The 22,613-nt window shown below is 37.1% G+C and overlaps 1 protein-coding gene across 2 annotated transcripts in view; it reads right to left on the bottom strand.

The window, feature by feature from the left end:
• The window catches only part of DGKH (diacylglycerol kinase eta), a gene marked incomplete at both ends in the record, with an annotated part of 161,055 nt that overhangs the window by 37,233 nt on the left and 101,209 nt on the right, over positions 1 to 22,613 (bottom strand). For both annotated transcript variants that reach the window (XM_080352427.1, XM_080352428.1), the window contains 9 exons: positions 1,057 to 1,141; positions 3,459 to 3,598; positions 3,901 to 4,009; positions 5,797 to 5,959; positions 7,652 to 7,754; positions 9,637 to 9,762; positions 10,852 to 10,958; positions 17,047 to 17,179; positions 17,508 to 17,612. In XM_080352427.1, coding sequence (XP_080208553.1) covers positions 1,057 to 1,141; positions 3,459 to 3,598; positions 3,901 to 4,009; positions 5,797 to 5,959; positions 7,652 to 7,754; positions 9,637 to 9,762; positions 10,852 to 10,958; positions 17,047 to 17,179; positions 17,508 to 17,612 — 1,071 coding nt within the window. The remainder of the gene's footprint in view (positions 1 to 1,056; positions 1,142 to 3,458; positions 3,599 to 3,900; positions 4,010 to 5,796; positions 5,960 to 7,651; positions 7,755 to 9,636; positions 9,763 to 10,851; positions 10,959 to 17,046; positions 17,180 to 17,507; positions 17,613 to 22,613) is intronic.

Raw genomic sequence — 22,613 nt, 5'->3', positions numbered from 1 at the left:
AGCCTCTTTGCTTCTCCATATCCAGCAAGCTGTCAAAGGTTATAACCTCTTTCCAAATTAAAACAGCCTGAATCATTAAATTATTCAAGAACTTGCTGATTAATTATTGCTTCTCAAGTATTTTTGAGCTAAAGTTGATTTACATTAACTTTCTAAAGGAATATATTATTTTCTTATCTTCAGTCAGACTTTCCATCCCAATTAATTCGATTAAAGCATCTACCTCTGCCTCATCGGATAGTACAAGCACAAATCTAGTCTGAAAGACAGACTAAATTTTATTTTGACGTCACTTATGCTTTTCAGCTCTCTGAAAAAACGAGAATATTGGTTGGTATCACCTGATCTAACTTTTATATATGGCAAAAAGCTTGCTTCTCTCTCTTTTTTTTTTCTCTCTCTTTCAGAATACAACCCTCTCCAAAATAGTACTTTTTTTCAGTGCTTATTCCAAACTCAAGATAGCAAACATTTTGCTTTTACAGCTATTAAAGCATATTTTCATATAATTATATAATTACACTATAAATAATAGTATTATATAATAACACAATACTCTATCATTAGAGATAATAATTATATTCTTATTAAAATAATTATATAAAGTACAATATTTTGTTATATAAGAATAAAATATGATATTATGTCCTTACACATAAAATAATATATAAGCTGTTTCAAAAGATGGACCCAATTTCAGGCAGTGTGTCATTTCAAATTGGTTCCATCTTTTTGAAACACCTTGTATATTTCATATAATATAGAAACTAATATATAAGAGATATTTATATAAAAATATATATTTAAGCAAGAAGTTTTTCTGACCACTCTGCTGAAGACTCCTTACCTTCATTCATTTTTGGCAAATAATACAGAACTGGAAACCCTGATTATTTGAGATAGATACACACCATGAACAGATATTAACTCAGTTCAGTTAGCAGATCACAAAACATCTGTTTCTATTTTTCATGTGAGTGCTTCAGTTATAAATATCATAATCCCAGAAGCTCACAGTTAAGTATATAAAGCAACAAAACAAAAGTAGAAGTTCACCTGGCATTCCTCTGACTCGTCTGCAGTCACTGGAAGAATAGAAGGCTTTGCTGGTAATTTCAGTTCATATGACATTATACTCCACCTGAAAGAAAAATAACAGCTTTAAGTTTCCAAATTATTAGTTTTATCTTTTCTCCAACATACCAACAAAAAGAAAATTCAATGTCACATAACTGTTTAAAAAAAATAACACAAAATAAAGCATCTGAATTTTTAATTGTAGCTAACTGAATATGGCTGAAATAATTGAGCCTACAGATAATAATTGGTTTTATTGGTTTTTTGTTAGTGACTTGATGATGAGCCTTCTTTGTGAGCAAATTGTGGGACATTCAGTGCAGGCAACAAAGATTTTCTAGCAAAACACTGACAGTATAAAAGAATTTGTGCAAACTAATTGCAGAAGTCAAAGGAAAATATATGCATTCCTATGGAAAAAGCTCCAAGGTGACATTAGCTTTTCATCTCAACTAGGGGAGGGAGGCATGAGAACCAAGCAAATGATAAAGTATCTTCATTGACATATATATCTATATATTTTTTTCTTTTTTGGTCTGGTAAAGGACAGTACTTGACAGCATAGAAAGTAAGAAACCACTAACAGCAACATCCTTCAAATCTTGCTGAAAATAACAAGTAATGGCTGCAGGTGGCCTTGGGGGCAAGTTACAGAAATTAGAGCAAAAAAAATGACACTGAGGTCTTTTCAGTACATAAAAAGACAAACCTGATTTAATCTATGACTCTTTCAAAATACTCAGACCAACAATTATTTCTAAGGATCAGTAACAAGCATTTCTCTGTATCTGTAGAAAAGCTTAAAATAAAACAGGACTTGTTTCTGTATTTAATAAAAACCCTAAAATAAAATCCTCTTTGATCACATTCAAGTGTTTGTACCTAGAACAAGAATGAAAAAACACTTGAGAAAAAGGAACAGAGTATGAAATACCCCTCTCAAAACCAGAGTGTTACACCTTCCTTGGAATGACACAACCACCACCTCCTCTGACTTTTTCAAAATTGAGATTGCTCCCTTGCTTCATGGATGAAAACCACACAAAACCAGGAGTGGGAAGACCTCTTGGTTTTGACTAAGAAAATGCTTCCAACAGAAATGGCAGTGGATTAAGCCAAAGGTCCACATAGCCCAGCATCTTGTCCACAGCTGATGCCTCGGAAAATTACATCAAGGGTGAAAGCACACGTTGAGAGCTCTCCCCACACCCAAGGACAGAGAGCTCAGGCGTTTCCTGAATAAAGATGCTCCCTTCAATGGTATTTATTAGTGCACATGGAGTCTGTAAAACTGGCCTAAATGGTTTTGAATCTATACAAGTTCTTATTGCTTACAACTTATTTTAAGAGGCAGCTCTGCAGCTTCATCAGTTATGTAATAAACTGTCTCCGTTTGTTCAACCTGGGGAAGAATAACCCCATGCACCAGTACAGTTTAGCAGTGGACCTGCTGGAAAGCAGCTTTGCAGAGAAAGACTTGGGAGTTCTGGTCAACAACAGGTTGACCATGAGTCAACAACGTGCCCTTGTGGCCAAGAAGGTCAATAGTATCCTGAGGTGCATTAAGAAGCGTGCGATCAGCAGGCCGAGAGCAGTTCTCCTCCCCCGCTACTCTGCCCTGGTGAGGCCACATCTGGAGCACTGTGTCCAGTTCTGGCCTCCCCAGTTTAAGAAGGACAAAGAATTACTGGAGGGAGTCCAGTGGTGGGCTACGAAGATGGCCAGGGGCCTAGAGCACCTTTCTGATGAGGAGAGACTGAGAGAGCTGGGTCTGTTCAGCCTGGAGAAGAGAAGGCTGAGAGGGGATCTCATCAGTGTTTATAAATATCTCAAGGCTGGGTGTCAAGAGGATGGGATCAGACTCCTTTCAGTGGTGCCCAACAATAGGATGAGGGGCAACAGGTACAGAGTGAAGCACAGGAGGTTCCATCTGAATAAGAGGAGAAATTTCCTTACTTTGAAGATGCCAAAGCACTGAAACAGGCTGTCCAGAGAGTTTGTGGAGTCTCCTTCTCTGAAGACATGCAAGACCCCCCTGCACACATTCCTGTGTGATCTGCTCTGGTGAACCTGCTTTAGCAGGTGGGTTGGACTGGATGATCTCCAGAGGTCCCTTCCAATCCCAACCATTCTGTGATTCTGCAATTTGTGGAGAACACACTTCCCAGTTTCACCAACCATTCTCCCCTCTGACTCTTCAGGTAAAAATGCCATTGAAGACATGTCCTCATTACTGTCTTGGCCATCTTCACAACTATGATCTGCACTCTAAAAACCAATACTGAATGTTAAGACTCTAGGATGGGTTTAGCCCATCAGAAACCCAGACAAATATAAATTTAATCTCATGGTAAATCACGTATATGCACATTTAGGTTTACCTGTCTAACATTTTCGTGCTGGCTCGTTCTAGTTTCTCCAAAATCTGAGGAAGTTGTGTATCATCATCACAGGATCCTCCCCAACCAAGGACACGAGCAAGGTCATTTCCAGTACCAAGGGGTAACACTCCTAACTGACACTGAAACACAACACAGGCACAAATCTACTATTGAAAAGTAGAAATAAAAAGCACAAACTATTAAAAATGCTTGTTAGTTTGAGCAACAAATACTAATTATACAGCGGGTGTTTGAAGCTTTTAAATCAAACTCTACAATCCCAATACAACTTGCCCTGTTTATACTGGTGATATTTTTCATTGAACAGTAACTGTTGAGTTTGGCCCATAGACAGATACTTGACAAAGAACCAAGCCAAGGAAAAGTAAGCATACAAAAGTTTAGTCAGTATAGTCAACAAAAGTTAAGTATACACACTTGCCTGTTTGTGCAAGCTGAGCTTATCAATTTCTGACAAGACCCAACCCACGCTCCCATCTCCACCACACACGAGAATCCTGAAGTTGTCAAACTTCTGAAATAACCGCAAACTGCAGAGAAAACACAGCCTGTTAGAGCCAGTTACATCCATTAGCGAGAGAGCAGTTAAATTCATTAGCAACCGTTACATGAAAATATGGTGCATGGCACCTTTATGGTGGTTGTTTCGTTGTTCTGGGGCATGTGGATACAACCAATTACTTACAAAACCTATCTGCAGCCCATCAATTGCTGTATATCTCACTTATACTGACATTTCTGACAAATAACATGCCAAGTTTTACTTAAAAAAAGAATCCCTTGATATTGTTTTCAGGATTTTATTGATATTATTTTTAATATTTTATTAGTATTTTTCTAAACTTTTCTAAGCTATGAAATTGCCACTGCTTTATGCTTCCCATGTCAGCCAGAAGCACAAGGCACCAATGGGGAATTTTTCATTAGAAGAGATTAGGACACCACAACAGGATGTGCTCCACAACACGGGTGGGCTTTTGCCAGCATGTGACTAAGCAAATGCAAGGATAGTTGGAGGCAATTACTACGCATAAGGTGATCATGACAATATAACTCCATATAAATACTAGAATGTCACATTAGATCCTTAAAGCCATATTCTGCTTTCACCTTCTATGGCTCTTCCTCCTGTTCTCTCACTTTTAACAGCTAAAGGATACAACACTTGGGCATTACAGAAAAGAAGGACAACAGAGACAGAACAAGCAGAAAGGTGAGACACAGAGGAAAGGGGAATGAGATGTGAAGAAACAGCCAAGAGGTAAAAACAACAGGGATTTAAACTTAAAAAAAAAAAAGTAAAACTGGAAAGTAGAAACTCTTAAAATAATAAAGATATTTGGTTTTAATGCATGTTATTTTCCAGAATATGTATAATCACAGAATTATTTATAAAAAACAATGGATTAAGAATTTTTGAGGCATTTGTATTTTTTCTAAAGAAAATAATGTCACTTGTATACGGTAGACAGATACCTATTCAGAACTAAAGATGGAGATTTTTAAGGAAAAAATGTTGATACTAGTACAATTTCTCCTGCCCTGAGAAAAGATAGAAAACCTCCTAAAATTACATTCCCTCAAATAATTCAACTCAACTTTTCAGACCAACTAGAAAAAAGAAGGCATGAATTTGACCTTTATGAATGAGCAAGGATGCTTGGGTTGTGGCCACCACTACGCAAATTTCATCCCCATCTCTCCAACAATCAAGCCTTAGATTTTGTAGAATGCCTGACGGTTTTAACTGCATTCTTGCTGCAAATATTGTGAGATACACATTTTCTTGACCATTTGCATATGTTGCCTACAACCATATTTTGAATGTAGTTTTCCGAAGAGAAAAGTTTTAGTGTAGTCGTCCCTCAACCACTGCAGACTCCTCCTCTGACATTTGTGTTCAGCATTCAAAAAGATACAGAGCACATTCAGACAACAGGTTTATTCCACAGCTATTCACAACAAGATTACAGAAAAATCTGAATTACACATATGAAATGGAAGAAAAGCACCCAGGCCATGATTTATAATGGTTTTGAACATTACCAGATACCAGAAGTCAAAACTAACCAGAAAAAAATTTGGGCCGATGGGGTTTGGTTTTGAATTTTGAAGTGAGCTTTTCTAAAAAGAAAATATTATTCTGAAATCCCTTCACCCACCAGAATTCATCCTGAAATTGTGTTATCTATTAGATTTTAATTAAGTAAAAGCAGATATTGGTGACAGAATTATAGCAACAAGGGACAACACAACACTCTACTTTGCACTAAATTTCCTTGCAGGAATGATGGCTCAAGATTTCCAAGGTCATTACCCTAAGTGAGGTCCTCCATTCATTAAATCGAACACCTGAGCTGGATTTAACGACTGTTTGAATCGACGAAGAAACTTTACTCCCTGATTGTCTCCACTCTTTGAGTTAACAAAAACTAAAAGAGGACTGGCACAGGATGGCGGGCATGTGGCTTTCCAGAAACCTGCGAACATAGTTAGAAAGAATGAAATAAATAAGGCTTTCTAATATGGACAACACAAAAAGAAATCATGGGAAAGAGGAAGAAAGAAATGAAGGACAAAAGCAGTACATTTTATCATGCATATAATGTAAATGCTAAACTGAATATTAGCCCTGCAAGGAAAAGATAATTGCTAAAGATTTACCAGTTCATTTTTCTCTCTCTGATATTTTCAGTACCTAGCTTTAGTAAAATCCTGAAGACAATAAACCACGACAATAGCTTTATTGTTTTTCTGCAGTGAAAAAGGTTAACCTTCTAGAATACTTCTCAAATAATGTCTTCAAAGATTATCACATAATTAAATATATAGTTCAGTTAAAAGTGCTTGGTATTTATTCTGCTTTTTCTTTAACCTTACTGGGCTGAACTGGATCATTCACGTCTCTATGAACTTTCTAAGACTACTCACAGATTTTAAAAGTTACTGTACTCAGTTGCTCCCAGCTGAGACTTTGCATGAGAATTTTTTTTACTGAAGTCATACTATTAATTATAATAAAATCATCGAACAATAGACGTTCAGTTGTGATCCAAAGCTTATTGAAGCCAATACAGGTCTTAACTAATGACAACAGGCTTTCTGTAAAGGCCTTAGTAAATATGGCTAATGAACACTGTTGTCATTAACTTGAGCAGCCCATGGAAGCAGTGGTTTCTTCAAAATCAGACCTTACAGGAACACATTTTGACATTTGTTTCAGGCAACAGTAAAATAACCGTGCCGGTTTCAGTTGCCTAAAAAAATTACTAAATCTATAAATAAAAAATTGGCATTAAAGAATGATAATTTAAATCCACATTATCATAATGTATAATTTAAAATAAGGTTTGATTATTTAAATGCCAAGAAAAATAATTTCAAATATGGAATAATCTTCCTAGCATGAATAATAAGCAGCATGATGCTCTGGTCTGAGACATCACACAGCAAGTAATGAGACATGAGTGAATACGTACAGCATGAACAATCACTTTTACTAACTTCATACAATAAAATCCATTAAATTGTGCTAAAGATGTAGGTCCACATTTGCCATCAACACAAACTATATATTAAAGTAGTCAGATTTCATGATACTCCTTATTAAATCCACTCCCTGCCTTTACACACCATCTCCCACTGCTCACACATCTCCATCCCGAGCCATCAAAGAGCACCTCTGAGTTCTGAACATTTGCTGGTTTTTTAACAGTGTGTTGCAGGATTCTTACACTGCTTCTAGTCAAAAGCAATTTTAGAGAGGCTATGGAAGCTGTTCCTCTCTTTAGCCTGCTAAAGTAGCTGTTGGATCTGAGCCATTCAGCTAGCTTACCTCTGCAAAGTTACCTATAATTTGACAACTCCTAGAATGAGGGATGCATGCCAGACAGGCATCAGCCCACTTCATCTGAAGACTCTGGTCATTCACTTGAAAAGTTTCCAAGGGTCATAAATAAAATGGGAGAAAACTTGTAGTGCAGGAACTTCCAAAAACGTTTTTAAAAATCATGTCGGTTAAATAATCCTCTAAAAAGCTATATGGAAAATTACACTTCTCTTCAAATTTGAAGACTGCATTCACCTGCTCAGCAGGAGGATTTTAGCCTTGTTTAGTTATACAGGCACTGCAAGTCCAGAGCTACCACTGAACACACTACAATACTACGTACCATCAGAGTCTATACTGTTTAGTGCTGTTGGAGGTATGATCGATACCTTACATTGGCCAAGTGGACATTTACGTGGATATAGATCTTTACAGGCAGTGTGAACCTACGAAACAAACAAAAAGTTATTTACCTACAGCGGAATTTCGATGTGGAAGTATAAGTGATACAGTATTTATGTAACAAAAATAGACTAATTCGTAACATTTAGGTCTAGATGGAAGCAGAGCAAGACTGGAAAAAAAAAAGTGTTAAACCATGAAGGCTTGTGTGCTGGTTTGACTGAAAATGAGTTAATTTTCCTCATTAAGTTAGAAACCTTTCTTTTTCATAGCTAGCACAGGCATTATTTGGACTTAGTTTGAGAACAAGAAGATAACACGCTGGAACAGAGTTGTTTTTAATTGCTCTGGTCTGAGAGCCAAGGACGTTCTGAGCGCTCTGCCCACAGGTGTGAGGCATCGAGGATGCTTGACTGGCATCCAGACTGACCAATAAGAGTATTCCATCCCATTAGCATCATGCTTCATGTTTAAAGGGAGTCGGGATGTTCAGGGCTCTTTCTCGCTTCTTGGCCGTCTTCACTCTTTTTGTCAAAGCCAGGGGAGTTCTGTTTGGGATGTTTAGTTTGGCCTTTTACCATTTTGTAGAGGCCTCTGGGCCTTTCTGTCTTTTTCCTTTTTTCTCTCTTTGGGATCAGCTGTTTGGGACCAGGTGCTGCTTCCTGGGACTGGCTGCTCAGTGTGGATGGAGTTTGTGAGGAATTGCATTGAGTACCTTTTATTTTATATTCTATATCTATTATATATATATATATTTACTAGTAGTGTATAAGTATTTTGTTATTTTATTAAACTGTGTTTATCTCAGTCCAAGTTTCTCCCTTCCCTTTCAATTCTCTCCCCTATTTGGAGGAGTGTGGAGAGGGCTGAGTGAGCAGCTATTGGGGTTGTATTGTTAAACCACGACAGCTCGTTACTCATTCCAAAAAACATAACTTTGGAGTACTTCATCTTCAGCTACCCCTATAGCACAATCGTCCTTACAAAGGAATCACCTCCATCCACCAGCAAGGGAGCACCAAGTTCCCAGCAGCCAGTGTCTGTGCTGGGGCAGCAGGCACATTGTTCACATGCAAAGGAACAGCTCTGCACATGCCTGGTCCACCTGGATGTTCTGGAAGATGCATCTGCACTAAAGCAAACGCACCTACTGAGCCAGACCAACCCAACAAAGGTGGGTCTCATAAACTACGTGTTGGAGAGGCCTCTTCTTTAGTTACTGGAAAAACAGGCACACACAGAGGGTGCTGCATTTCACCTAAATTTCAAATCACTTCTGAAGATGCCAATCGTTTCCCACTGCCTACACATAGAGCCTAAGCAATAAAAAAACTGCTGACGTTCCACTTCTATAGCCTAGCATATGAAACCCATCTTTTTAGACAAGTTAAAAAAATGAGAACTGTATTTGGGGAAAACAGCAATAGCATAGCTATTATAGAATTTCAGTGAGCAACCTACAGAGTGCCCTGAAGAAGAGAACTTCAAGATTTTGCATTAATGCAAACATTGCTACAATAGTAATAATAAATAGCAATAAATATTAATACTAATAATATTGCTAAATATTACTAAAATATTACTACAGCAATATCTATGATAAAAGAGGCAAGACAGTAACATATGATTATCAGGCATAGAGAACAGGCATCTGAACCTTCAGTTATCAGTTAGGAGAAGGCAGAGAAAACACACTGGATGACAACACCTATTAAAGAAAAGCTGCATCTGTGGGCGTATTAAAAATTAACTGAAGTCAGTATGACAGTCATGAGAAATTATGAACGTCAAAGAGATCGGAGTTTGCACAAGCTGCCTGCTCCTACTTAATGCAAAATCACAGTTATGAAATGACAAAACGAAAATAGCGGTGAGCAGTGAAGCTGGTAAAATCCTCGATGCTTGGACGTGTTTCATTGCACCTACCATAGCTTTACACCAAAGGCACTTCCAATCTTGCAGGCGTAAAACACTGCCACAGGTCTTGTCGCAGACTGCGCATTTGGCACTGACGGGCAGATTACCCTCTAACCACTGGTGAGGCATAGCTATCTGTGAAGAAGTAGTCATAAAAGTTAAATTCAGAAATAGGAATGAGAGGCTTTTGTCTCTCAAATATAGGTTGATGTAAACTATTTCCTGTAACTCTACCCTTTCACCAAAGAAGCAGGTATGGATGACCAGAGTAAGTGACACTGATGCTCGCAAGGGAACAGCTATGAAGGTGGACTATGGTGGTGTTTCATGTGCTAGGCTGAAAATGTGACAGCTGAAGAAGGGAGACACATCTTATTCAAGTATTCGAGTTACTATGGTAGCAACTAACCACAAAAAAGGGGCAGTTAAATCTAGAGACCCCATCATACAAATAAGTACCCATTCTCTTAATGTTGACTACATGACAGAAACCAATTAAAATAACTAAAATTCAGAAGAATAGGCAGGACAGCAGAATAACTATGCAGCTTTATGTATCCCGCCAGTCACCATGACTGGTAGGTCACTGCTTATAACGCAGTCCCTAAATGCTGTGCAAAGCTTTACTCAGTGCACCCTTTGTTCCAGTAGTACCATGGACAACTTAGAAATAACCATCTAGGAAGAAGATTCATGCCACTGGTACACACATAGCTGTGTCTGTAAAAATAATCTATCTGTTACAATAAAGCTCTGAAAAGCTTTTGTCATTCCTCTTGTTAATTTTGAAGTTTCTGCTTTCATAAGTAAAAAATACCCTCTACAGGTCAGTGAATTCCAAGCAGGCCTCCTGGGGAACAGCTATCAGTAAGGACACAAAATAGATTGCCAAAACAGCGTGGTAACTCTATAAAATACCAGCTTTGCTTAAGAGCAGTAGGAACTTCTAGGAGCAATTCTCCAGCTTCAGAGTTTCTCTGCATGTGGCCTTTAAAATCTTCTAACACAGCTACAATCTACTGCCCACAGATACTAAAGTTGCCTTGTGAGACAGGAGTGTAACTTTTGTTCTAAATACCATGCTAATCTTTGAAAAGTGTTCAGAAATGTAGCCACCTACCACTAATTTCAATGGGTCATATGGCAATATGTTTGTGCTTAGCCTTTTTTCCCTACAAAGAAGAAATAGCTTTGTAAAATACTGTCAATATTAACAGTACTTACACCATCTTCATCTTCAATGATGTCTTTTCCAATTGAGGCTAAGGTGGTCCATTTGCAGTTATTTGTTGCTCTGACAGCACATCTTTTATGTGCTTTAAACTTACACACTGGAATACATAAACATGTATACTATGTTATTCCTTGTATTTCAGTGATATGTATCTTCTAAAAAAATAAAAACAGATATTTCATAAAACAGCCAAGTACATGTCACTTACTGATGCACACACAACACAAGCCAACTAAAAGAAAATGCAGTTCATAATCGGTCCAGCTTTAACTCACTAAACTGGGTTTAGAGGCAACAGACCCTATATGCAGCCTCTGTAGTTTTTCATACATGCTTCGAAATGGTTTAACATTCAAGGCTTGAGTACCTCCTCAACTTTATAGCTGAGTTACAAGTAGCCAGGCTAAGAGGCTCTGCTAGAAGAAAGGTTAGGAACTCAGCAGCTGAGAGACACACCATTTTGTTTGCTTAGCTGTAGCCCAGAGAAGAGAATGGTTCGGCTGGAAGGGACCTATGATGATCATCTAGTCCAACTGCCTGACCAATTCAGGGCTGACCAAAAGCTAAAGCATGTTAACGGCATTGTCCAAATGCCTCTTAAACAATGACAGGCTTGGGCCATCGGCCACCTCTTTTCTATTCCTCCAGTGACACAACTCAGACACCAGGTTTAAATTTGCAACAAGTTGTAAGAACATGTTTCAAAGAAGTATTTTGCTTCAGGATCTTTGCTTCTTTGCATAAAGAATCCCTTTTAGGCACCATACTATGCCTGTTTTCTCAGAAGCTGAGAAAGCAAAGAGCTGTGTAGTGATATATTTATTCAGGATGCTGCTAGTTACAATATTTTCCAAGAGGTTACATTAAGTGAGGAAGAACCTGAATTCTTACTTGATTATTTATTAAAAATCTACTAATCGCAATATTCGGCACAAGACTATAGTACCGCCAGACATTTTGACAAATCTAGTAACTTTTTGTATTTTGCTCAACTCAATAAGACTAGTTAATGATATCATATTATACCAAACAGGCCAATGCATACAACTGTGGGTATTTCTCTTACTGGAAGTGCATGACATCATTCTATTTAGAGTGCATTATACAAATTATTTTGGCAAAGACCATTAAAGGTTTATGAGAACTAGCCAGCAGCCCAGAAGTAGTAGTCTCTTTTCAAACAAATACTTGACAGGAAACATCCAAAGCTTTGGCCTATTGCTTGCCCACCATTAAAAACATTAAGCCATGGTACAAAAGGTCTTGCAAATCATAAAGCTCTCACCTTAATTCCACGGATACTTTGCCAGATCAATTTAAAAAGTGAACTGAGACTATGTAAGCAGCATTTGAGTTTGAGAACAATCATCCCTGCTCTGGGAGATGCATGAAAGTATGTGCTTAGCTCAAAAAGAAAGAGAAGGAAACAGAAAAAGGAGTTTCGTTCCTTTTACACTAATTCCCCTGGTTATTTCAAAGAGTAGCATCCATAGACATGAAGTGTGCAAATATCCCATATTATTCAACTAACAGGGTAGGCTCACGTTTTCAAAACAGTTCAGCATCATACTGTGTGTTTGCCAACCTAAGCTGGTTCCAAATGTCTAAAGGGGTCAGCTCTCACAGAAGCATCGGCCGCATTTTCAAAAGTCTTGGGCCTTGGGCAATTTTGCCACTTGGATGTTTTGGAGAAGATATGTCACCTTCATATTTATAAATAATATGCACTTGTCTGCCATGCAGACCTAAATACAACAAATCAGAGATGTGGGGCAGTAGGAAATCCCAAATGACTACAGCACAGCAAAGTAAGGGAATTTTGAAGTCCTGTTGAGCTAAGGTTCACCTAGACCTCAGGGTCTTGTATTCAGCCTTTGGAGAATACAGAACACTCCTTTCTCCACAAGGAGAAATTCAGACCTGTGATCTGAGGAGTTGCAGCAAGCCACACCACGGATGGCAAGCAATAGCTAATGTTTCCTTTCTGGGCACAGTATATAACTTATAAATCTTAGGTCATACTTGCTGTAGGTCTGCAACCCCAACACCATCAAACAATAATTCGTGCTACTCTGAGCATTAAACATTATCATAAGCAATGACCTTAAGACACAGATTAAACTTTTGAGCAAAATACATAGCAGTACAGAAGAAATGGGTACAGAAAGGAAAATTTTACATCAATCTCAACCTTAGTTACCAATACTCTCTAATTTATTTTGTCTCAGATGACACTGCATCCCATTCATGAATCAGTCTGATACCTGAAATCTTTTGAAAAGATGCTGACATACTGCATTATATCAATTGCTACTATTTCACCAATGAAAGTTGAAAAAAGAAAAAAAATAGCCAGAATATTTGTAGAACATTATTTTAAATTCGTGTAAATGTTTGTAGCTGGCATACGAAGCAGGTCTCTTACAAAGCTAAGAGAACAAGCTGACTAGCAAACAGTTGTCACAGTTGGACCAGTATCTGCTGTCAGACACAGTGATTAAATCTACAGCTACCATTATCTATAATGAAGAAAAGTCAACATAACTGAACATTATGATAGAATCTCTTGCACTGAAAATATACATCTTTGTTCTAAAACACTTGAATGCATAAAAAATGTACCTTTGTTTTCACAGTGTACTGTCAAAATAAGGTTTTGATTTTATATCGATTTAAAGAATGGGGTAAGTGAAGCACAGAGAGATTAATGGCAACATTGGCTACTAAGTTTGGCTGTTGAAAAGACAATGAAGACTTTTTTTTTTTTCAGTATTTTTCTTATTTTCTTATTGCTTGACTTCACAATACTAAAACGTTCTTTCAACATTGTTTGTGCAATTCATCACAGGAGAAGGTATCTCATCTAAACGGCAATCTTCAGCTTATGTGGTATATTTGGTAGTCAACAATCAGGATTCAGTCATGATAATAACACTACCTAGGGAAATACATCTTTGAGAATAATCATGAAGGCAGTGTTCCACTGGCAATGACTTGGATAGAAATGCAGTATTAGTACACAGTAATCAAGGCTAAGAGCTTCGAAGAGTTTCTGTAGATAATGATCTATAGCTCTTTACACTTCTTTGCCTAAACACTCCATGTATCCCTATGTTTACCTGACAACTGCTATGATTAGATTCATAGGCATACAGCAAGCTAGAAGAAACCTCTGAGGAGTATCAAGAACAAAAGCCTTACTTGATACAACTGGTTTGGAACAATTTCTGAAGCAAGGCAAAAAATAAGAGAAGTCCTCTGTCCTAGTAAAGGACACTCTGTGGATGAATGTAGGGGAGATCAGGCCTTTAGAGCTTGCTAGAGGAAAATTTTTGTTTATCAACACAACGTACAGATAACATTTGAAAAGTAGGTTATCATTTGAGGAGACTCAAAAGAAGGAACTAGTGGGAGGAACAGCATTGCATCTCAAAGGTGTGTATGATTAATTTTTTTTCAAGTCAATGGTTTTTTGAGCAGTAGAAAGAATGAGGCCTAGATTGGTATGGATTTATATCTTCAGTTTGATATATGTGTCAATTCTTTTACTTATAAATAAATGCAAGTTCACACCACAGTCTTTTTCCTCGTGAAGGCATTAAAAAACCCTCTTTTTCTACTCTGGTTTCCACAAAACTTACAGGAGTATCTTCAAGGTTGCCTGCAATGAATTTGGTCAATCTTTGCCAAAAGCTACTGGGAGGAAAGGGGCTCTGAAAACAGAAGGCACACACTGATCTTCTGATGTATCAGAAGCTGCAAAACATCAGCGATGGGATTTATTTCTATTTTGTTGTTACAGTCAAGAATCAGACCACAAAGAGCACAAAGACTCTAAGCTACTTTCAAGACAACTTGTTGTGCCAGTAACCCAAACCACTGAGGAAGAAGAGCTCCAGTATCTCCTGAGAAGAAGCCTGTCATGCTTTTTAATACAAGATACAATAGAGTAGCCTGGGATCAATGACCCCACACATAATTGAATTTAGTATAGATATAAATGGATTTCCAGGGTAAAGCAGTACTGGAAGTTTCAGATACCAGGCATGAATATTTAAACAGGGTTTTTAAAGATGTAATGAGAAAAAGTATCACGGAACATGTCTGGGGAATCTTAAGACTCCATATTTCCACATCGTTTCCTCAAGCAGTGTACATTGCTAACATGGGGTAAGTCGAAAAAATAGATGGTGAAATGCATTAGAAGTGCATAAGACAGAAGTGAGTAAGTATGAACTCAGTCACATAAGAAAGAAGTAGTACCAAACCAAAATACACTTCTTTTATGAAAAAAGTAAGGATAGTTAAACACGGGTTTTTACAGATATATAGAATCAAGGACAAAGTATGAATATTCCAGTAAAAGAGCCAAACTTGGACTGATTCAGATTAGACGCATAACTAAAGTTCTCCTTTTATTTTTAAAAATGCTTGGAAAAAGAAAAATGAGAAAGATATAAACTAGTAGCTAAAAAGTAAGAGTAGGTAAGCTTATTAATAGATAAAAGAATAGTATCTATATATAAACCAACCCACGTCATACATGTTTACGAAACTGTGAACCAGTGAAAGCAAATCCAAACTACCATCAAGAGCCATTTGTAAACTGCTGAACGATCTACGGGCATCAGAAATGTGGATAAATGTTTGTAATAAGTTATGCAGAAAGTTGACAAAGTCCAAATCTGGAAATCAGGAAAACTTCCTCAAAGTGAAGTTAATGCCAACATCTTGGAAATTAAAACCATAGTTAGAAGAAAAATAAGACACTGAAAAAGCAGTAAACTGTGAACTATGACCATTACCGCTGATAATCTTACAAGAATAATTCTCATTAAACAACCCTGTAAAATAGCTATAATATTAACTTCAGAAAGGATAAATTCTTTATGAAAAGAAAGAAGTCTTTTCTTTGCCTAAGCAAATATAACTGTATTTGTACAGAGATGCAATACAACTGCATTTTAGTTAAGTGCATGATGCTTCTGTCTGCCAATATCAGACACTGAAAATACTATAGTTGCCTTAAAACTGTCCAAGCGACTTAAACACAGTGGAAAACATATAGCAGAGAAGCTGGAAGTAACTATGCAATTTCTAATTTCTGTGAAACGGGTTTGTCCCGTTCCTTGGCAACTGTACCATTAGCTACATTAAAAGCATGGACAATACAGGACAGTGGGTTAATGCTTCCTTTGTAAGATTTCCTTAATACACATTATTGTGCTCAGACTTCAGGTATTATAACAGTATCGATAACAGAAATGCATTTGCAGTTAGGTAGCATACATTCGAAAATCGAGTTTAGTGTAAGTAACACTCACTCTTCTCCAGATAGTTAGCTATTTTGGTAAATAAATATTTCCACATTCCATATATATATATTATAAGGTCACACTGATGCTTTATTTTCTGCTGGATTCCAACACAAGTACATTTGTTGCTGCTTTTTCTTGGAGCTCATAGCAGAAAATAAATAAGCTGTTTCAGGTTTATTATAAATACTTGTTTGCAAAAGACCATTTCTCCAGATGAGCTTAATGCTGAAGTCTTAGCCACACCTCCTTTTTCTTTGTGCTGGATTTCATCTGTTAAACCATCGAAACGCAAAGGAATCTACATTTCTACCACTTTGCTGCATGAGAGAATATTTAAAGCAATAAATCTGTCCTCATCTGTCCCACCTGTGCTGCAGGATCAGGCAGCACCAACAGAGCAAATAAGAATTGGAGGGAAAGAAACGTAGTGCTAAACAAAGTGTTAAGAATTTTTATAGATTTTGGGCAGAAACTACCATTATTTTTTTTTTTCTCTTGAGGAATGCCGATTCTGCAAACCAGTGAAACTACTTTGTTTCACATCTGCATTTTTGAAAGGCAAATCAAAGAAATCCTGTATTTTCTTGCAAATCTTCCACCCAGGCACACACATTCCAAACTGGTCGCTGCAGCAGAAGGAACCGTTTTATTGAGAGGAGTTAGAAAAAGGCACCCGGGGCACTAAGAAGGTGGGCTAGATCATTAACAATCCCTCTGCCCAAAAGAAAGTCACTCCAGTAAATAGATTTCTCCCTTCATGCTTTTTTTCTCACTCATTATTTTCAGAGTTATTACTTGTCTTAAACTTTCAGCCATCTGTCTACATACTCATCATTATAAACGGGGGGAAGAAAGCGTTTATTTTACCTTCGCAAGACAGGCCGTGAGAAGTGACTCCAGAAAGGCTCTCTCTACACACGTTACAGAAGGTAGGTCGGGCATGGGAGCAGGCGTACCAGTTATGCATCCCTGAGAAATGTTCCACATTAAACTGTGCGGTCTAGTAAAGGAGAAGTTAAGACAAATTTGCAAGTACAGAACACAGCTACGGTGACTGAAATTACCTACGGTTCCATCTTACTGGGGGCGACAATGCTACCATCACCAAAAGTATTTTTTCAAAGGGTATTTAGCCTGCTCTCCCTCCAAACTTCTAAAGAAAAGTGTGATAATAAGCTCTCATTTCACTAGAAAAGGTCTTAACATGAAGCTTCACTATGGCATTGGACACACTATTCACACTAAAGAAGGTGAATACTCCAGTTCTGTGTCCTGTAGCTTGATTTGTTCATCTAGAACAAGTGGCATCAACAGGGATGTCAACTTACCTCATAGTGTTCTCTGGACTGAACGGACTTCAGAGAGCTTATCCAGTCCTCCATTTCTTTTCTGTTCTCAGCACACAATATTAGCCTCCTAAATGGAGTGATTATCTGAAAAAGACAACACATTCCAATTAATACAGGTAATAAAAATCATGATCGACTATAATATTTAACATACCCTTTCCTCCAAGATGATGTAAAGGAATACACACCCTAGATCACAACATATTAAACACTGCAAAATATTTTCTTTAATACACTACCAACCATGAAGGAATTTGCTTTTCCTTTTTCAGTTCCCAAGTTTCGAATCAGGCTTCAGTATATGTCTTTTCAAGGTATATTGATCACACCTCCTCTGTCCATACACTGAGATCTACACACTCAAATAGCAAGCACTGAAACTGCTAAAACAACCGTTCTGGAAATTGCTTATTGACTAAGATTGCAATCCTATTTCATAACAGCATTACAGCAACTGCAAGGTCCATTCAAATCGCTAGAGATGAAAATAAATAAAAATCAAAACCCTGTAAGTCTTAAACAACAATAAAAGTTTTCATCATATTTCTCTATCTTGTGTATTGGTACTAAATTTACACAAATTTAAACATAAATAAATTTAAACCAGAACCTTTAAGGTAAAACTCAGTATACAAACACATACAAAGCTTTCTAAAAAGACACAGAGAACAAAAGCAAACAGTTGAAATTATACCCTACTAGGATGATTGAATAAATCCCTGGATCAAGTTGATGCTGGGGAGTTTTCAGTGGTCTGAAGTTAGATTCTAGAAATCTGAAAATGGTGTATCTCAGAGGTTCAGAGTATAAGCTGTTTTCCCCTCTCCCTCACCAGTAGAAAAATAATTAAAATAACAGGAAGGCACCAGAAACTATCAGCTAACTCCCACTGAAATTATTTTGAGCACTGCACTAAAATAGACAGCGCAGTTACTTACATACCAAAGAATTTAAAACAAAATCAGTACATGAAATTAAAGAGAAGTTATTTGTTTTGTCATAGGAAGTCTGAAAAATAGAATTAAATTCTTTATCTTGCGCATAAATCTATTGCATAGTGTGTACCACCCACACTTGCAAATTACTTAAGTAGAACAAAGAAAGGACCACCAAAATATGATCATTCTGAGTATTGTTTTAAAAACTACAGGCTAGGTCTTGTAACAATTGCACGATATTAATAAATACTTATCTACAGCTGCATTTACTTACCCAATCTCTGCCGTAAATTGTCTCTAGCCTTGATTTGTCCTACCCACTTCTTCATTAAACTGAGCTGCACTTTAACATATCTCAGAGGCAACGTAACAGAAGTGCAGCAGGCTGCAAGTCACATGGAAGAGAAGCAAAAACCCTGTGGGCTTGCCCTTTTTTTTTTTTATGTACTCACTTCACATGGAAAGGAATAATTCCTCTATTTTCTATTTCCTTCAGTCTTGCTTAAGCTTTTTAATAAGGTTTATTAGTAGCTCTCCGCAGCTCTTCCTAAAGAACAGTTAATGCAAAGAGCAATGCTTCTTTCATTAGTTTGGAGCCAAACAGGCGCTTTATTACTTCAAAATGTTTTTTCTAGGCCAGGTCATCAAATGAAGCCCAGAAAAGCCATTAAATCATAATATAACCCTGGCTCCAATAACAATCAGCATTTTGCTGGAATTTCCAGATTTCAGTGGACTCAGAAATCTTATTTGGGCAAATACAGCCACCAGATTATTTCCTGTTATATAGCATGACATTATAATATGGCTTGAGTAAGGTCAAGTCCACCCAAAACTCTGCACTTGGTGTCCGTGCTTCCCCCATGCTCATTACTGATGCCAACCTGTAACCAGATGTTGTGAAATGCCATTAAGCAACAGCTGCATTTATTGCTGAAGACTCATGGCAATCTCGATCTTTTCAAGTAATATTTATTTATATTATTCATGTCTCTAGTACTACCAGTCACATAAAGCCCCCATGTGTCCCCTTGACTCTCCTCTCCCAAAATCAAGGCCTTATTTCAGTTGCTGTCACATAGTTTAGTGCCAATGGAGATGCCCTTTGGTATCCAAAGCACTGGTGTCGGGAAGGTAAATGTGATAGAGCAGCAGCTACAGATAAGCCAGGTGGGACACCAAAGACCATCTCAAAAGGTACTACACACTCATGTACCAGCAACCAAATCATATCAGCAAACATTGTTAATTAATTCATGTAAACATATCAGAAATTCCTGTATCCCCACTTCTTATTAAATTCAGAGCATTATAAACATAATAAAGTCCAGAACATTTCAACAATCTAAAAGTTAAATTATATGCTGATGATCACATGAATGTAGGATGATTAGTGCTCTAAAAATAAAGGGGAAATTTGAACGACATACATATTTGTAAATACAGCATCTATAACATCGTGATTAAACTACATGTTCTCTTTGATTTACAATTTTTTACAACAAACTTCAAGAAGGAATACAGTAACACAAAAAAAAGACAAAATGCATTATATGCAGAAAAAAAAATCAACAGTGCTTGAAAGTTTTCTTAAAGAAAAAAAAAGATAAACTAATCAGTCCATTTAGGTTCTCATCTATTTCAGTCTACAAAATCATGGAGAATATGTACTCTCGTTATTTATTAGATATTTCATGTAACGTAAGAATTCAGGGAACCCAGGAAATGATTAACTAACAACAAGAAGTGCTTTTTCCTAAATGATACGTGTTACTTAGACTTGAAAAGTATTCTCAAAGGATGCTGATGAGACCAGAACTATAAGCATCTAAAAAGGTATTTGACAAATTCATCATGAATAGATGCATCATATACTGTAAAACACAGTATCTGAAACCTTCAACTTAGCAAGTGCCCAAAATCCAAGGAGTGAATGTTGGGACTTTATGCAAGAGGAAGAACTGCTGTACCTGCCTTGCTGCTCATACTCCTGGAGTACCTGCTACTGCTGTTATATGACTTTGATTCCGTATGGCTTTATGAGCTTTATGTGAACTCAGTATAGCTGTTCCCACTTGTCCTAAACAGAGAATGACTTCCTATACCTTCTTATTTGCATTTACACAGAAGGCATGCTTTCTTATGAATGCTTACAGAAAGTTATGATTAACCAACTTCAATGTGATGTTTAAAGTGTTTTCATTAAAGATAGTTGAACCTGTATGCAAACATATTCAAAAGTAAAATGGATTTAATTGTCCTTAAAAGTATTTCAGAGTCATGTAAATTTGGATTTTACTACTAATCTTATCTCATTGCATGCAGGCACATTTAAAATCCAGTATCTTTTCTTCTACTGACTAAAGTCAGTATCTTTTCTTCTATTACTTATTATCTTTTTTAAATTAATGCTTGCTGCCTTAAATATTATTATTTCTATGTCACTCTGAATACGCTAAAACTCTCAACAGACAAGGAGAAATTGTATAATATAATGACAAAGGAAGCGTCACAGGAACCACTAGAAGACCACTGAGGTAACATAAGAATAAGAAAACTCTTAAATCTTGGAGAAACTCAGGTGCTAATGGTTCACACGCTGACAAAGCAGGAGACAAATCAAGAAGGATGAAGCCAGACAAAAGGCCTTAAAAATAAATAAGTCAAGCAGATTTAATTTAGAAGATTAAGTTACTTTGAAAATTTTCACTGTTGTCAAGTAGCCAAGAAGTCATTGCTGATTTTGGAAGAGAGAGTTATCAAAGCCAGATACTGCAGTATATTGGAAAATAATGAAATTGAGGTAGTGGGAATAAAAAATGCTTTTAATGCAGTAGGCATAGGGAAAGAGTGAGTATATACAGTCTTAAAAGTTGAAGGCGAGCAACACAAGTCCTAAAACATCATAGGGAATTAAGATTGTCTGTATAGGAAGAAAAATGGTCAATTACTGTGGTAATGTTCCTGTTCTGTTCAGAAAAATAGGGGACTTTTTGAGTGGCGAATGAAGAAGAGAGCAAGAGGACATTGTTCAGTCTGCCACCACAGAGGTCTTGCCATAAATTGGGATTTTCATACTTGTTGACACTAGGATAATTTGTCTTCTAAAAGTACACATATATTCATACATATGTACCTACATATCTGGAAATTACTTTGATGAAAATTACACAGTCCAGCTTTGGCCCACTACTGCAACTTTTCTTTCAGACGGCACCTATTAGGAACAAGCTTAATATCTTGAAAGGAAACAAAATTGCACCTTGGGCTTTCAGAGGGGATAACTTTACCAAAAACATGCTATATGCCTTCAAACCAATGGGTTTTGATTTATGATTGTAAAATAAAATCACAGAGAGTTCTACTAAAGCCTACATCTTTTGCCATATCAGCAATATATAGGAAAATATAGTCACCAAAGCTTGGTGGCTACATTTCTGGTTTCCTTTACTGATTTTAAAAAAAAATGCAATATTTGCTAATCAAGAAAATAATGGTCTCCATCTCAGCAGCAACACAGCAGCTACTGTAAAGCACCTTTCTTCCTGCAACATGATATATGCACTACGGCACCTTCTGCTGCTCTAAACTATTATCAGGCATTACACTAACAGCACTTTGTACAGCCGATCTTGAATTGACTTAGTAATGTGGAAACATCACTTAGAATCTGAAACGGGTGGGGAAATGGTCTTCCTGTTCTTTGAACAAATATTTTTAAAATATCTTTCTGGAACTAATGAAGACAGGGTGATATAAAGAGAGAGAGCACCCTCACCTTAGGGACTGCACCCGATGCCTGGGGTATGAACGTAACAGATTTAATGTTTTGTAAGTTCTCTGTGTTTCTAGACGTAGGAAAGTGAGCTCTGGCAAATACCTTTGCTTTCTGTTTGACCCTCCATTTCCCTCTCCTCAAGCAGCAGGGTCCATATGAATGTGATGGATGGATGTACCTCCATCATAGGGGTGCGGGTGGACTGCTGGGGTCACTGATGTCCCCACATCTACCAGAACTTGTCTGCAAAAATCACAGTGCTAACAGTTGGGCAGCTTCCTACAGTGCTTTAATTTATTGGATTCAAGATACTAAATAAATTATAACGTTATATCATTGTCAATGGTGTAGTTGGTGCTTTATGGTGAA

Source organism: Nesoenas mayeri, assembly GCF_963082525.1.
Source record: "Nesoenas mayeri genome assembly, chromosome: 1".
Taxonomy (NCBI): Eukaryota; Metazoa; Chordata; class Aves; order Columbiformes; family Columbidae; genus Nesoenas; species Nesoenas mayeri.
Note: the sequence above shows the minus strand (reverse complement) of the source record. Positions and strands in the feature narration are given on the sequence as shown.